Raw genomic sequence first — 17,303 nt, 5'->3', positions numbered from 1 at the left:
GAGTAACAAACATAAAAAAGAAGAAGGGGAGATAAGGACGATAGATGTTTGATAGGAAAGAAGAAGCAAACCACACCAGAGCACCCGCCAACCATCCAAAAATTTCTGCAAGAGATTAGTTTAGTTTAGTTTTAGTAAGAGTTTTACGGCACTTGCAACACAACAAGGTCATATAAGTGCCAAAGAATAGATTATGTCACATGTGTAGCAAGAGAGCAACATACATAAAAAAAGAAGGAGGGGAGATAAGGACGACAGATGTCTGATAGGAAAGAAGGAGCAAACCACACCAGAGCACCCGCCAACCACCCACGGAAAGAGATTAAGAAGAAGAAAAAAGCTGAAAAGGAAACCTGCCACATTGTCACTGCACTAGCCACATGGCACATCTCATTTTCGCTTCTTTTGAGATAAATTGGAAAAAACTGTTTAACTAAAGTATTTATCATATAGTGGTAAAATTTGCTGCGCACATTTTTTTTGAGACTGCCAGCGCATTTTTTTGATTTGGTGTTATCAAAAGATAGAAAATGTAGTACCACAAAAAAAGAAAGAAAAAAGAAACGTTGCAATTTGGCTTAACTTTAAGTTATGCCAATTTACAGTCGTAATGACGTGCAGACTTCTCATTGTGAAGGTATTAAGAAGACAAGAAGAAAAAACAAACAAAACACAAAAAGCAAAATATCCACTTAAAATTTGATGAACCCGGCAGCTAGGACGGACTATCCCACTCACCCCGGGTCGGCCCTGACTGACAGACAGGGCCAAAGACGCACGCCTCCTAGATGACCTAATAGTGAGGCAGCATGGTGAAATCAGGCGCTCGTCAAAAATATTGAAATCGAGTCACGACGCGGTGGAATCAGGCGCTCGTCAATATTTGTACATATATAGAGTTATTGGTGTTGTCTTAAAGCTCGTTCATTTGTCTTGCTTTCGAGGAAAAAAGTTCAGATCTAGCTTCAATAGAAGTCGAAATATTTTGGCTTGAAAGAAGTGGGGGTCACCTGATTTCAGGGGTAAAATTAGGGAAAATAATATGGCCGCCAAAGTTTAGTGACTTCCAAAGCTTGAGAGTTCTAGGAAACTGTAAATCTACATTCTTTTTGCGCTTTAATTATTGTTTTTCAGTAAAAATCCACCCAGCAATGTATTTCTATTTAGACATAAAAGGTTTTCAGCCAAAAAGTAAAAATTCGATAAAAATTATCCAACTAGAAGAAAAATGCCATTTTCTTCGATTTGGCTATTTTGACAAGCGCCTGATTTCACCACGATGCTTCACAATGGAAGAAACTGGGCATTTTTCTGCCAGTTTGGCAATTTTTAACGAATTCTTCTTGGCTTAACACCACTGTTGTCCACTTTAATTAAGAACACATTTCTGGTTGGGTTTCACAGAAAAACGTTGATTAAAGTCACTAATAATATAAGTTCTCAATTTCCACTGACTATCACGGTATGTAAGCAACCAAACTTTGGCGGCCATTTTCTCGCCAATCCTGCATTTGAAACCAGGCGTCCCCACCTTCTTCAATCTCAAGTATCTCGACTTCCATTCAAGAGAGACGGGCATTTTTTTCACCGATGCATGCCAAGACAACTGAACAAGCTTTAAGATGATACCAATACCTCAACATACCCAAAATTGACGAGCGCCTGGTTCCACCACGTCATAACACAAATCATCCACTGAGGCATGAAACCCACACAACTGCAACAACCAATCACACACAGACACACACACATACCTGTTAGCTCCCCGGAAGCCCCCGGTGCCACGCCCTCTGCCGCGCGGCCACCGTCGGTTGTTGTCCCAGGGACGGAAATCTCCGCCGGCTCTCTCCGAGCTGCCCCGGCGGCCGCGGTTCCGGTCGTAGTCCACCACCACACTCCGCCCCTCCTCCGGGCCTAGTCTGCTCGTGTTGGAGCTCCGGCCGTGTTCCGAGTCCCTGTAGTAGAGCTCAGTGCTGGAGTCTCGCTCCCCTCGTCGCACTTCGATGCGGAACCCTCCAGTGCTGGGAAAATTGCAAAACCATTAAAAAAAAATTTTTGTTTTAGTAGAGGGTTTTACGGCACTCACAACTGCATAAGGTCATAAGAGCGCCAAGGGGTGGGTGTCAACAGAAAAGTCCTTACAAGGAATCAGACTTAATCTGCTCACCTCTCTAGCTTCAACAGCACAAGGTCCGCTTCAACCATCAAGGCACCCCGGAAACAGCAGTTCACAAGAGAGTGACAAACATACAAAATAAACAGAGGAAAAATGACGACAGCAAGGATTTGGAAAGAAAAAGCAGCAGTTCCCTGTTGTAGATCAGGCACAGTTATGGACATGACGAATCAGCCCGTTTACAATTTTACTATGCTTGAACGAGAAATGTCCCCCCCTTTGGGAATGGCCTAAAGACACTACAGTCAGTGGCACTGCCCCAAGGGGGAGAGACGAACAACACTAACTGGGAGAATTACCTCAAATCACGAAAAGAAGAGTCACAGAAATAGATGTACAGGAAAGTGGGAAGACGTGGAATAACATCAAGAGGCTAGTCCTGGATAGGGAAGGTGAAAAGTGCTTATATGAGGTCTATACCCTGGTGCAGGGTGAGAAAGGCGATGATGATGATGATGATTTTTTTCGTTTCCTTAATGGGCCTGGTGGACTCCACAAAGAAATCTTTGAGCGAAAGCAAGGCTCTTTTTCGTCTCCATTGTCAATAAGGCCATAAGAGCGCCAAGGGCACTTAAAGGCACCTTCACTCGTCCAAATAACTCCATTCGAATAGCCTTTGTATGATGATGATGATGACAGGAATACTCACTCTTCTCGGTCGCTCCGTCTTTTCTCCAGAGCCTGCCTCAAATCGTACGTATCCCCTCTGCCTCTCCCACCAGACTTGCGACCGTCGTCTTTCCTCCCAAACTGGTCTTCCTCTTTCCTCCTCCCGTCTGGTCCAGCCTTCCTGTCCTCCACACTTCTCCTGTCTCCGTCTTTCCTTCTCTTCCCAAGTCCCTCCTCTCGCTCCACTTGCTGGCGAAATTTCGACTCGTAGCGAGGATCGGGGCGGGGATCGAGTCTGGGGGAGAAAATTCTGAAGTTATTCAAACGGTGTACAATATTTTTATACTCATAGTCTTCTTTAACTCTTAGTATATGTGAGGCAGTGTGGTGGAATGAGTTAAAAATTATTTTTAATTTTTTGACTCAACACCTGTTCTGTTCAATTAAAAACATTTCCATGCAGCTTTCACTGGAAAACATTGATCAAAGACACACAATACGTATATTCACAGTTCCTGAGGACTTTCAATCTTTGGAAATCACCAAACTTTGGCGACCATTTTCTCGTTAATTTTCTTCCCACTAGCACCAGGGACCTCCACCTCTCTCAATTGCAAAAATCTCTACACGTGTACAACATCGATGGGAATATTTTTCATCTAAAAAAAAAAAAGGTAAATAAACAAGCACTAAGAAGTCACCAATAACTCCATCTCCATATATCCAAAACCTGACGAGGGCCTGATTCCACCACGTCTCAACGCATATGTGTCACAATGCAGTGGTAGTTAGTACAGGTTTTACGGCGCTCGCAACTGCATAAGGTCATATGAGCGCCAGAAGATAAGAGGTGTTACAAGACAGTAACAAACAAAACAGAAGAAGGGGGAGATAAGGGCGATAGATGTTTCATAGGAAAGAAGAAGAAAACCACACCAGAGCACCTGTCAACCACCCACTAACGCAGTGGAATCAGGTGCTTGTCAATTTTGGGGCATATGGAGTTATTAGTATCACCCTAAAGCCTGTTCATTTGCCTTCCTTTGGGTGAAAAAAATATCCATCTATGTTGAATAGAAGTCGAAATATTTGCGATTGAAGGAGGTCAGGGTCGCCTAGCAAGAAAATGGCTGCCAAAGTTTGCTGACTTCCATAGCTTAAAAGACAATGAAAAACGGCAAGTTCACATTGTTTTGTGCCTTTAGTCAACGTTGTTTAATAAAATCCAAACATAAAAGTGTTTTTGAACGGACATACATGGTGCTGAGCCAAAAAAACAAAAATTTGAAGAAGAAAAAAAAAAATCAAAACTGGCCGAAAAATGCTGATGTCTTGGATTTCATTATTTCGACGAGCGCCTGATTTCACCACGATGCCTCACATATACTTTTATTATAAACATGATGCATTTGTCAGTGCTTTGTGATTTTTTTGTCATGATTATCAGCAAGAGAGCAGTGACGTTTGCCAGCACAACTGGTTCACCATAAACTGAGCATTAATGTAGCCCAGGTCCTTAACAGACCTATTCAATGTCACTGGATCTTTTATGTTTAAATAATGGAGATCAGGTATCAGGATTTATTATTCTCCTTATCTCTCTTTCCCTCCCCCCCTCCTCTCCCTCCTTTACACTTCTCTCTCTCTCTCTTTTTTTTCCTCCCCCCTCTCTCTCTCCTTCCCTGTCTCTCTCCCTCTCTCCTTTCCTGTCTCTCTCCCTCTCTCTGTTTATTTCTTTCAAAGGAAGTCCACTTGCCAATAAATAAATCTTTTTGAAACATGACTTTTTCCTCTTTTCCATTATACTTTCCAAATTGTTCTACAAAATAAATTCAAACTTTTCTTCCCGAATTTGTTCATGACCTCCAGTCTTTTCAAGCATTTCAAAAGTCTGAACAGCCAGTCAAGAGCTGTGAAACAAGACAACAGAGAAGGAGGAGGAGAAAAAGAGAAGGAGAAGAAAAAGAAGAAAAAAAGAACTTCATCTGAACAAGCACAATACCGTACTATTTCAAAAATTTCTCCCCTCTGTGCGTGTGTGTGTGCGTGTCAGAGAGAGAGAGAGAGAGAGAGAGAGAGAGAGAGAGTGAGAGAGAGAGAGAGACAGAGAGAGAGAGAGAAAAAACGACAGACTGGCAGAGAGAGAGAGAAAGAAAACGACAGACTGACAGAGGGAGAGAGGGAGAGAGAGAGAGAGAGAGAGAGAGAGAGAGAGAGAGAGAGAGAGAGAGAGAGAGAGAGAGAGAGAAAGATAGAGAGAGAGAGAGAAAACAACAACAGACAGACAGACAGAGAAAGAAAGAGAGACAGAGAGAAAATAAAAGAAAGAGAAAATGAGACAGACAGACAGACAGACAGACAGACAGACAGACAGACAGACAGACAGACAGAGAAAGAGAGAGAAAATAATCAATCCTGTCACCTGATTTCTGGCTCTCGGTGGGGGGATCTGCTTCTTGACCTCTCTCCAATCTGAAGGCCAAACGCTTTGCTACAGAAGAAAACATCATGAGTGACAAACATACAAAAGACGTAGAGGCAAAAGACAATAGTAAGGATCAGGAAAGAAAAAGCAGCAGTTCCCTGTTGTAGATCAGGCACAGTTATGAGCGTGACATGAGTCAGTCCATTTACAATTCTAGTATGCTTGAACGAGATATGTCCCCCCTTTGGGAATGGCCTAAAGACACTTCAGTCAGTGGCACTGCCCCAAGGTTTTTTTTACAAAAGTTTGACCTAGAGGTGCACTCACGCAAATGCACAACAAGACAGGACATTAGGATCATTAAACTTATAGACAATTTCGCACCTGCAACCAGCGGAAGACAAGTCGCTCGAAGACCCTTCGATATCATTGATTAAATGAAGGAAAATCTATTAATGCTAGCATTTGCAAATCTCATCAGTGGTACTTGAAGAAATGCAATCAAGTTCCATGTGTGAAAAAATTATGGTGATGTGAGCTGTGAGCACAAACACAGTGCGACTTAAAACTTTTTTTCTGCTGTTAGTGAATGAAAAAGGAGGAAGAGGAAAGCCACAACCTTTCAGAACTACAACATTATATTATAATTAAATGCAAGTTTTTTTACATTCTTTATTTAGCTGCTCCGTAGCGGTGGGTTGACTGAAGTGATGGGAAGCATGAGACAATGAAGCCAAGCATTTCTTCTTTCTTATAGTAGAGGGTTTTACGGCGCTCGCAACTGCATAAGGTCATATGAGCGCCAAGGGGTGGGTGTCAACAGAGAAGTCTTTACAGGGAACGTTAGACTGCTCACCTCTCTAGCTTCAACAGCACAAGGTCTGCTTCGACTATCAAGGCACCCCAAAATAGCAGGTCACAAGAGTGACAAACATACAAAAGAAGTAGAGGTAAATGACAATAGTAAGGATCAGGAAAGAAAAAGCAGCAGTTCCCTGTTGTAGATCAGGCACAGTTATGAGCGTGACATGAGTCAGTCCATTTACAATTCTAGTATGCTTGAACGAGAAATGTCCCCCCTTTGGGAATGGCCTAAAGACACTTCAGTCAGTGGCACTGCCCCGGGGGGATGCATTTCTTCAAAGGCGAGGCAAATCTTACCGAATAGTGTCTGGCGACATGCGAGAGAGGCTGTCCGCAGCGTGTTTCGGACCGCCGGCTGCAGACGACTTAACACGCACCAGCCGCCTTTCAAAATCTGGATCATCGGCGAGATTGTCGTCATGCCGCCAGACTTTGATCTCTTCTCTGTCGAAGATCGGTTTCTTGCCCTCAGTTTTCTTGTGCACCATTTTGAACAGAGAGGCATCAAACACTCTCTGTAGATGAACACAGCAGCCAGGACAATTGTCAATCAGAGTTGCACGGAGCACTACGAAGACAAGCATCATGCTGAATAGGACATATTTATGGACATAGCTTTTTACAGTTCCCAACAGCAATACAAAAGTACAGTCGAACCAGCTCTAATGGACACCCGTATAATACAATCACCCGTACATACGACCATTTCCCATTCCCCCTCCCCGGCATTTTTACGATACCATTAATCGACTATCCTAAACGTCAACCAGTCTAAGACAACTTCTATTCTCCCCGACAATAGGTGGTCGTCTTCCATAACTTTGACTGTATTTCTTTAACTCTTTAACTGTATGGGGGGGTAAACCCACTATGCCAGGCTCCTTCTCTGATAATAAATCTAAAAATGACAAAAACGTCACTAAATGGGTCATTAAATCAAAACGAGTGAACCTATTTTGATAGTTCTTCATCTAATGAATGAACTCCTGATAAGAGAGACCTGTCTTCGGCAACTGCGGAAAAGTAAATTGATGCTGAAGTCGTTCTAAAGGAATGTGCTCGAGCTGCAGTCAGCAGCTCCCGGGCACAGGGGTTCCGGCCGCGAGGCGCTGCAAGCAGCTTGCCGGAGAAAAAGAGTCAACTTTAAAAAAGCAGTCTAAAAGTTACTAAACAGCAGTCTAAAAGTTTTTAAAAATTTGACAGTATTTCCGTAACTTTAAACAGCAGTCTTAAAGTTAGAAAGTTTAACTGTATTCCTTTAAAGAGCAGTCCCAAAAAATGTGACTCACCTTCACCATCACATCCTCGGAGGACCAATGGTGATGTTCTCCTTAAAAATTAAAAAAATTGACTGTATTTCTCTTAAGACCAGTCAAATAAAATGTGACCCACCTTCACCGTTACATCCTCGGAGGGCTCCGCGTTGGGGTTGCGGAGTATGGCAATGGTTACGTTCTCCTCCAGCCGAAACGGCTCCTGGTCCTCGGGCGTGAAGCGGCGGTGCAGCGTCACACGCGACGACTTTTTCTTCTCGGACGTGCTCACCCGGCGCTGGGGGATGGAGCCCCCTCTGAGGGCGTGTCTACCGGACGACGACGACGACGGCAGCGGCAGAGGGCTCGAGTCTCTCCTCCTCCCAGATGTCGAATCCACTCTCTTGCTGGACGTGGGGGCGGAGGTCACGGGCGACCTGCCCCCTCGTAGCGGTGGCGGAGGCGATAGGCTCCTCGAGCGGTTCCTCGCGGGGGGGCTGTAGTGTGTGGGGGGTGGCAATGGCTGCTTCTTTTTGGCGGGAGGCCCAGATCTCCCGGTATCCGGGGACCCGGACCGTTTGAACCGACTGTCGCTTCTGGCTCTGAAAAGATTTATACTGCTGAGTTGGGAGCTTTGGAGTGACTGCAATATTGACTTTAAAAGATCCTGGCTTCATTAATAAAAAATATATAAATTAGCCTCTGCACTTACGGTACAGTCGAACCTGCTGTAAAAGCCAACTACCTCTATAAAGAATTACATTAGCAAAACTGAAAAAAGAATTTTTGACAACTTAAATTGTTATCTTTAATGAGAGTGAAATTCCCGTCATTTTGGTTATTTAATCAGAACAGATGAACCTATTTTGATAATTCTATATCTCATGAGAGAACTACAAGTAAGACTAAGAGAGAGACCTCTTTTCGGCAATTGCCAAAAATAAATATTAGGCTGTGGCCGAGGGGTGAGCTGAGGGAGCCAGCAATGAGGAGCTCATCAAATGGTCTTTGGTATGCAAAAGGAGAGATACAGCTTACTATGTACATGTCACACGCTGCAATGTTGTGGAAACATGTAAAAATGAGGCAGCGTGCTGGAATCAGGCTCTCGTCAATTTTTGGGCACATCGAGTTATTGGTATCATCTTAAAGCTTGTTCACTTGTCTTTATTTGAATGAAAAAAATTCCTGTTTATCTTCAATACAAGTCGAGATATTTGTGAAAGAAGAATGTGGGGGTCGCCTGTTTTCAGAGGTAAAATTAGTGAGAAAATGGCCGCCAAAGATTAGTTATTTCCTCAGCTTAAGAGTCCGCGGTAAATGAAAATTTACATTGTTTGTGCCTTTAATCAAAGTTTTTCAGAAAAATCCACACAGAAATGAGTTCTTTAATGGGCATGAAAGGAGTTGAGCCCAAAAATAAAAATTTGATAAAAATTCACAAACCTGCGGAAAAATGCAAGTTTCTTCACTTTGATTGTTTTGACGAGAGCCTGATAGCACCATGCTGCCTCACATATATATATATATGTATTACGAGTGACCGTTTCTAAAGTCTAAAGCATATCATTATCATACATGCACATTTCTCTTGGAGGACATATGATTTTTTTTTTCTTCTTCTTTACTTCAGGTCTTTCATACAATTATTTTACCTTATTTTACACCAACATGTTTTCAATGTAAATACTTGGTTAAGATGTAGATTTTGAAGTTATAACATGTAGTATAGATAGATAGACAGACAAACAGACAGATAAAACGACATAGAGGTAGCTTTCAGATAGATTTTGAAGTTATAATATGTAGTATAGATAGATAGGCAGACAGACAGACAGATAAAACGACATAGAGGTAGCTTTCAGAGGTTTTGAAGTCCTAGATAGACAGATAGACAGATGTATTATTTCACATAGAGCCTCATCATCGTCATCCAGTGCCAGATCTGCGACAGACATCCTCGATCAAGGTTCTCATTCATTCTTTTGCTCGGATGCTCTCAAAAAAGCTATGTTTCCCTGATCTTTCCCTGTTACCCATTTGTTTAGGTTCCATAGAGCCTACGTACCATCCTCTAAAACAATCAACCTGGCGTAACGTTCTCACCTGTCCCCTCCAGCCCGAGGCGGTGGTCCGGGGGACGGACTTCTGTGACCCCGGAACTTTGACCCCGACCTGTCATTGTCCCCGGCGGCAGGGTACTGCGGCTGTTTTAAGTACGGCGGCGTCTCTCTGCGATCTGATTCCGGAAAACAGAAAGATAAGGTAAACATCTCGATCCTTAAAAAAAACTTTCAGAATTAGAGTTTAGACGCATTACACTCATGCAAAAACCAACGACACAACATTTTAAGGAAATTGTGAGGCTGAACTTTGATCTGCATCTGCAACATTCTAATAGACGCAGGAACTGAATAATAAGCTATCAAAAAGTACTTTTACTTACAGGGCCTGAATCAAGACTCCCATTTCCTTCTGTATGATTGTTTAAGGAGGGAATATAAGATCATAGGTAGTAGGGTGGGTGGTTGGCGGGTGCTCTGGTGTGGTTTGCGTCTTCTTTCCTATCAAACATCTATCGTCCTTATCTCCCCTTCTTCTTTTTTATGTTTGTTACTCTCTTGTAACACCTCTAATCTCCTGGCGCTCATATGATCTTTTGCAGTTGCGAGCGCCGTAAAAACCTGTAACTACTACTACATAGGTAGTAGGTAGAGAAAAAAATCTGCACCCTATGTTTAAAGAATTGCAAAAATTACACCACAGTTCAAGAAAACTTTGAAGGCATTTTTGAAACCAAACAACGCTCAAGTGACTCCTCCCACTCTATGCATGACTAAATGTGAAACATGCTGACAAAATGAGTTACTTCTCGGATTTGAGCCTTACGGAAATAAATACATCACGCAAATAGGTGAAGTTTTTTCCATTCACATTCATTATAAAATAATAAAAGGCATGTTATACTTAAAGAATATGGCATCAATTAAGAATTTTTTTTTTTACAAATTTGACTTTAGTGTCGATTTGTGGCCAAATATCGATTTACGGATTTCGAGAAGTAACCCCTTTTGTCAGCACGCCTTACAAATAGCCTTTTCAGCCTGTGGAAACAGAAGATCTGTATAACTACAACACATAGCTGCAGAGCATGACCAGATACAAAAAATGAAAAAATAATCAAACACAATTGAAGGAAAAGGCTGTCACACTAATTCAGCACATACAATACAATTTTAGTTTAGTTTAGTTTAGTAAAGTTTTACGGCACTTGCAACACAATAAGGTCATATAAGTGCCGAAGATTAGAGATGTTACAAGACAGTAACAACAAACGTAACAAAGAAGGAGGAGAGATAAGGACGACAGATGTTTAAGAGGAAAGAAGGAGCAAACCACACCAGAGCACCCGCCAACCACCCACAACAATACAACTTCAACTACAAAGGCAAACATGTATTGTGATAAAAAGGCTGTTTTCACAACAAGCAGCAACACAGGCACATAAATTCATGAACAATACACACACCCCAAAAAAAAAAATGTGCTGGTGCCCATATGACCAGCAGTTGTGAGTGCCGTAAAACCTCTACTAAAACAAACAAAACAAAGATGTGAGAAAAGGACTGCCCACTTTACCTTTAAATTGCAAAAAAGTAAGCACTGCATTTAAAAAAAGCTCAAGATATGAGAGAAAAGTAAAAGAATTAGAATCGTGTGCTGTAGGTGTAGGATATTAGTTTTGTTTCAGTAGAGGTTTTACGGCGCTCACAACTGCATAAGGTCATATGACAGCCAGAAGATTAGAGGTGTTACATGAGAGTAACAAACATAAAAAAAGAAGAAAGGGAGATAAGGACGATAGAGGTTTGATAGGAAAGAAGAAGCAAACCACACCAGAGCACCCGCCAACCACCCACTAGGTGTAGGATACACCTGAAATGGAGTAACAAAAAGCATTAATAATAATAAGCATTAATAAATAGCATTTGTATAGCGCATAACCCCGCTCGAAAGCAAGCTCTGTGCGCTTTACACTATATTATTACCCCAGCAGACCATAGAACACTCCGAAACATTCTCAGCTTCCCGGGAAGCACACAGTGCAAGCAGCTGATTAAGCGCTCAAACACTAACAAACTCACAAGATCTTTCACTGTCTATAGTTGGGTACCACCTGGGTGAAGTGAGGAAAACTCGTGTAAAGTGCCTTTCCCAAGGACACGTCAGGTCCCTGACAAGATTCGAACCCATGACCTAATGGTTGCATCCGAGAGCCTCACCGCTAGGCCACCGACACCACTATTACATCACAGATTAACAAGACAGCAAGACACAAAGATGTGAGAGAAGGACTGCCCGCTTAAACCTAAAGTGAAGCAAAGTAGACATCACATTTTGTCAAAGCTCAGATCAAGAGAAAAGAACTGTGTGCTGTAGTGTAGGATACCTAAAAGGTAAGTTTAGTTTTAGTAGAGGTTTTACAGCGCTCGCAACTGTATATAAGGTCATATGAGAGCCAGAAGATTAGAGGTGTTACAAGAAAGTAACGAACAGAAAAAAGAAGAAGGGGAGATAAGGACGATATATGTTTGATAGGAAAGAAGGAGCAAACCACACCAGAGCACCCATCAACTACCCACTACCTTAAAGGAAGCAACAACGACATTACTGATCATGAATGACAAATAAAACACAAAAATGTGGGAAAGCAACTGCACACTTTACCTAAGAAAGAACAAAGTATACATATTTTTTTTTGTTTTGTTTGTTTTTGTGAAGTGTTTTACGGCGCTCGCAACTGCATGAGGTCATATGAGCGCGGGATACACCTACTATTTTCAGTTGGTAGAAAATTTTGAATTTTGCCCGGGTGACGGCCGAAGCCTACTCTTATCGATTTTAGACCACCAAGGGATCTTTAACGTGCGCAACTTGCACACGGGCCCTCCGAGATTTTTCGTCCTTGTCCGAGAAGGCTAGGTGTAAATCTTGCCTACCAGAAGATCAGGGGTGTCGCAGAAAGACAGCAGTTAGGAGGAGCCAAGGAGCAGCAGTAGAAAGGCTGCAGAAAGAGTCAGGAGCCCAGAGGAGGGGGCAAAGGAGGTGAGGGGGTGGGGGCAGAAAGTGGAAATGAAAGCAGACAACAGAACATTGCTAGAGAGCAGGAAAGGAGGTGAAAGGAGGCAATTTTAGAGAAGAAAATTTTTCGGTCGCTACCCGGATTTGAACCCGGGACCTTTGAATGAGAGGCCAACACCTGAACCTCTAGGCCACGAGAGCCCCCATACACACTTTAACAAACAAAGGTCAGATGATAAAGAGAAAAGAACCAAATTCTCTAGGAAACCTAAAAGGAAGCAACAATGACATTATGATTATGAAAAAAAAAAAAGACACAAAAATGTGGGAAAACAACCACGCACACTTAACTGAAGTAGGTATTATACATTAACAAACAAAGGGTCAGATAAAAAGGGAAAAAAAGCAAATTCCGTAGAATACCTTAAAGGAAGCAACAGCAACATTACCAATTAAAATTAGACGACAAGACACAAAAATGTGTGAAAACAACAACACACTTTACCTACAACACCACAAAGTAGACATTACACATTAACAAAGCTTTCATATCAAAAGAAATGAAACGCACACAGTAGGATGCCGAAAAAAAGCAACAACAACATTACCGTACCGATTACTCAGATAACAACGGGAAAACAACCGTACACTTTTCCTATAATAAAGCAAAGTAAACATTACACTTTACCAAAGCTCATATCAAGAGAAATGAAACGCACGCTGTAGGATACCGAAATAAAGCAACAACATTACCTTACCGGTTACTCAGATCAACGACAAAGTGTGTGAAAACGACCGCACTTTTCCTATAATAAAGCATTACACTTCAAATAAAACAAAGCTCATATCAAGAGAAATGAAACGCACGCTGTAGGATGCCCCTCCCCCCCAAAAAAAGCAACAACGACAATACTGATTAATTAGACGACAAGACACAAAACTGTGAGAACTCAAGGGCACACTTTACCTAACAGAGGGGACTTGGCCCTGTTCCTCTTGTGATTCCGCGGTGAGCGGCTTCTCCTGTGTGCATTTTGGGGAGGGGGGTAATCTCTTCCACGACCCCCGAATTTCGGTGGAGGCTTAAAACCTCCTCTGTTTCCCCGAACAGGAGACAAAGACCTTCTGGGTGGGCCTCTGCCCCCTCCCCCGCCCCCAGTTGACGAGGGCTGCCAACTTCGCTTGTGTTTGCTAGGGACAGGCGATATGGACCTGACAGATGAAAGGAAAGCCAATTGAAATTATAAACAAGTTCGATGTACACACACACACATACATACACATACATATATATGTATATATATATATATGAACAGCACAGGGGAAAAAACAACGGTAGTCACAAACTGAAATTTGTGAGGGTGCCAATTTTAAAAGGTTGTGTACTCCTAACTTAATATCAAATTGTTTGACTGGTAGTTTATTGTTTAAGTGTTGTCGAATGGGAAATCTAACAACAATAATCAACCAACAGTTGAAGAGAAATACAGTTATGAGTCAACAAGCGTTCAAAACTGGTACCCTCGCGATTTTCAGTTCGTGACTACCGTCGTTTTTCCCCTGTAGTCTTCATATATAATATATTATATAATATATATATATAAGCTTTTGCCAATAGGTGGGTACCTAAATTGTAGCATAGAGGTTGATGATAAAGTTTTAATATTTTGTTTTTACTTGAATTTTTCTATTCATGTATACCTCCTCCTACAAAAACATGTATTTACAGACCTACAGACTGCATGCTAAACTGTGTAAGCTGGCGTTACATAACGTCAAGTCAAATTTTTTCGGACATTACTATGATGACACATTTTTTAAAGAATTTGTACAAGAAAACAAAATTATTTTAACAGTTTTCTTATTGCTTTGATTTTCAAACATAAGCATGTAGAGCAAATCAAATGGTGAGGATCAAAATTCTGAATGCTGATGTGTTTGCATTTGTGTCATCATAGTTATGTCCGAAAAAAAATGAAAAACTTTCCATTTTTCATATCTTAATTACTTTTATGAAAATTTGGGCCAACAACGATTCAGAATTCACTATCACCCTTTATTATAATAATTCATTGGAATGCCAGTGACAAAGTTACTAAAAATAGAAAAGCAGTGTGTTGCAAACCACTAAATTACCAAATCATCTGTAATTTAATCCCGTTTATATATATTAATTATAGATGCATTATCAATAATATAATGTTTCAGGTATACTAATAATTATAAACACTGATATCATGAAGGATGAGACAAAAAAACACTGGTTAAAAGTGTGATGTTAGGACCGGTTGAAGATGAAAAATGACAAACAAGGTTGCAGATTAATGATTGAGAAAAAAGGAGATTTTTAGAAATAGTAACTTTGTCACCGGCATTCTGATGAATAATAATAAAGGACCTAGATCTAGTCAACTTGAAAGGGAAACCCCGAAAGATGACAAAAATTTATGCTAGAAATACATCATCTATATTTGGGCCAGAAGGACTTCAGTAAAATGAGCGACCACCCCAACAAACACAATAAAGAAGAGATCTAACCCTATCCCTCTGTTCTACTCTGTCTAATAGTCATAGTGGTCGTTCGTTACGGAAGTCCTCCCTTTGAGCCAATCACAGAGGTGTACTAAAAGCTCTCTCTATAGATGTGCTTTCACTGAAAATAATCAGAGTCGGCAGGCTGCCGTCGTGTGGTCATGACTAACAAAGTGGGAATCCCTCAAAGACATCAAACAAGACATATATAAAATATCGGCCAATGTCATGGGGGGGGGGGGGGGGATTGAAGAATACCGGACCAGCGGACTGACTTTGCCTATGTCTCAACCTTAGGATTTCATGATTTTCCCCAGTTTTTAATCTCTCAATGGTGAATCTCGGACAGGTAGATCTATTCGTTACAATTTTGTCAGGGGGAAGAACATGCCGTTAAACGTAGAAAATGCATCTTTCTGATTGGCAGCAAATTTTAGTAAAATGTGATGTCATCACTTCCTGGGATACCCACAGATTCTTTGGAGGCACTTGGACATGATGGAAGATCACTTCAATCTAGAATCTAGATCTAGATCGTTGATGCTCAGAACGGTAAGATTAAGAACGCTGATTATAAGTTATAGGGACAAACTGTTGGTTAGTTGGGAGGAAAAGAGAAAAAAAACCCATCTGGGACAGGGATCGAACCGCTCATAAAATCATTGCATGCCTTCAAACACAGACTCGCTGTCTATTCGGCCATCATACATTCTGACAGCGAGAAGTAGATTAAAAGCAATAAACATAGACACTTCCATCTTTGGTGCCGTGCGGTTGGCTACTTTGAGATGTAGTCACGTGATCGGAGGGGTATCCTGGTCTGACATAAAACAAGATGGGTGCCTTACCTAAAAATAGTTTGCGTCCTACATTTAATCGCATGTGGGGGGAGACCCCCCTGAACCCCCCCACCCACATGCCGTTAAACGTAGAAAAGACGCATTTTTCTGATTGGCTGCTAATTTTAACTAGTACTATGTCATCACTTCCTGGGATACCCACATGGAACGACGTGTTTTCTGTAACATTTCGGATTTCCTAGATTTCTAGATTCTATCTAGATCTAGTCCCCCACCACATGCGATTAAACGTAGAAAGACGCAAACTATTTTTAGGAACTGCGCCCATCTTGTTTGATGTCAGAACAGGATACCCCTCCGATCACGTGACTACATTTAAGTATAGCCAACCGCATGGCACCAAAGATGGAAGTTTTAATATATATATAAAACGCTTCTACACCATGCTTTCGGAAGTTCTGACTGCCGAATAGACAGCGCCTCTGCGTTTAAAGTCATGCAATGATTTTAGGATTTTAGGAGCTGTTCGATTCCGGTCTCGGACTATTTTTTTGTTCTCTTCCTCCTCCCGACTGACCAACAGTCCCATGAATTAAAATTCGTAGAGCTGCTTTGAAGTTCGTTTGTTTTTTAATGTATAGATATATTAGTGATGAAGAATGCAGGAGGGGGCGGGGGGAGTAGATCTAATCCTCCAGCGTCTTTTCTCTTATTAAATATACGGCAATTTTCGTACACTTCCATCTTTGGTGCCATGCGGTTGGCTACACTTAGATGACCTTAGATGTAGTCACATGACCGGAGGGGTATCCTGTTCTGACGTCAAACAAGATGGGCGCCGTACCTAAAAATAGTTTGCGTCTCTCTACGTTTAAACTTAATCGCATGTCCCCCACTCCACCCCCTCCTCCACCCCAACCACCCCACATTCTCGTGCAATAATGTATACACGAGTGGTCCGGTATTCTTCAATCTTCCCAATGTTGTTTAGTTTAGTTGTTGTTCTCTAGCTATCCGCTTCAGCCGCTTGTGTACAGCGATGCTACTGTACTGCTACCTCATCTCACCAGCAGTGTCCACCTGACAGTGAGTGACAGTGCCAGGCAGAATAGAAATATAAAAGCGTAAACCACGCAGACAAAATGTTCCTGAGCATTTGAAACATACCTTGAATGCCTCCTTCTCTGAGGCCTGTCGTGGGGCATCGTATTCTTTACTTCAGTCTCCGAAGCACTATAAAACTGACTTACTATTAAAATCAAAAGTAGAATAAATGGTGAGAAGTGAGAAACTGAAAGAAAACACACCGGAAGTTTGATGCAGGAATTATGTCCCATTTTTCATCATTTACCTGCTAAAAGTTGGTTTGGATTTGAATTGGAACAGGAGATTCTTTGTCGTTCTGAGGTAAAGTTGTTCAGAAAATCTTGTTTCAAATCCACTGTTCAAGTGTAAAAAGATATTTGATTGATTTTCTCCATTAAAATGTTCAATTGGGCTGCTGTAACCACCTTGACTGTGATGGCCAGAAACATAGAGTAGCAGGAACGGAACTCGCCTCC

The 17,303-nt window shown here is 41.7% G+C and overlaps 1 protein-coding gene across 1 annotated transcript in view; it reads right to left on the bottom strand.

Annotated features, from left to right (window-relative positions):
* The window catches only part of LOC101849339 (serine/arginine repetitive matrix protein 1), a gene marked incomplete in the record, with an annotated part of 26,259 nt that extends 9,208 nt beyond the window's left edge, over positions 1–17,051 (bottom strand). Inside the window, 8 exon segments of the mRNA XM_013090162.2 lie at positions 1,755–2,021; positions 2,826–3,080; positions 5,208–5,276; positions 6,372–6,589; positions 7,467–7,929; positions 9,434–9,566; positions 13,377–13,621; positions 16,909–17,051. Coding sequence (XP_012945616.1) covers positions 1,755–2,021; positions 2,826–3,080; positions 5,208–5,276; positions 6,372–6,589; positions 7,467–7,929; positions 9,434–9,566; positions 13,377–13,621; positions 16,909–16,946 — 1,688 coding nt within the window.
* Between the last annotated feature and the right edge of the window lie 252 nt (positions 17,052–17,303).

The sequence above is a fragment of the Aplysia californica genome, unplaced genomic scaffold (assembly GCF_000002075.1).
Source record: "Aplysia californica isolate F4 #8 unplaced genomic scaffold, AplCal3.0 scaffold01160, whole genome shotgun sequence".
In the NCBI taxonomy this organism is placed as follows: Eukaryota; Metazoa; Mollusca; class Gastropoda; order Aplysiida; family Aplysiidae; genus Aplysia; species Aplysia californica.
Note: the sequence above shows the minus strand (reverse complement) of the source record. Positions and strands in the feature narration are given on the sequence as shown.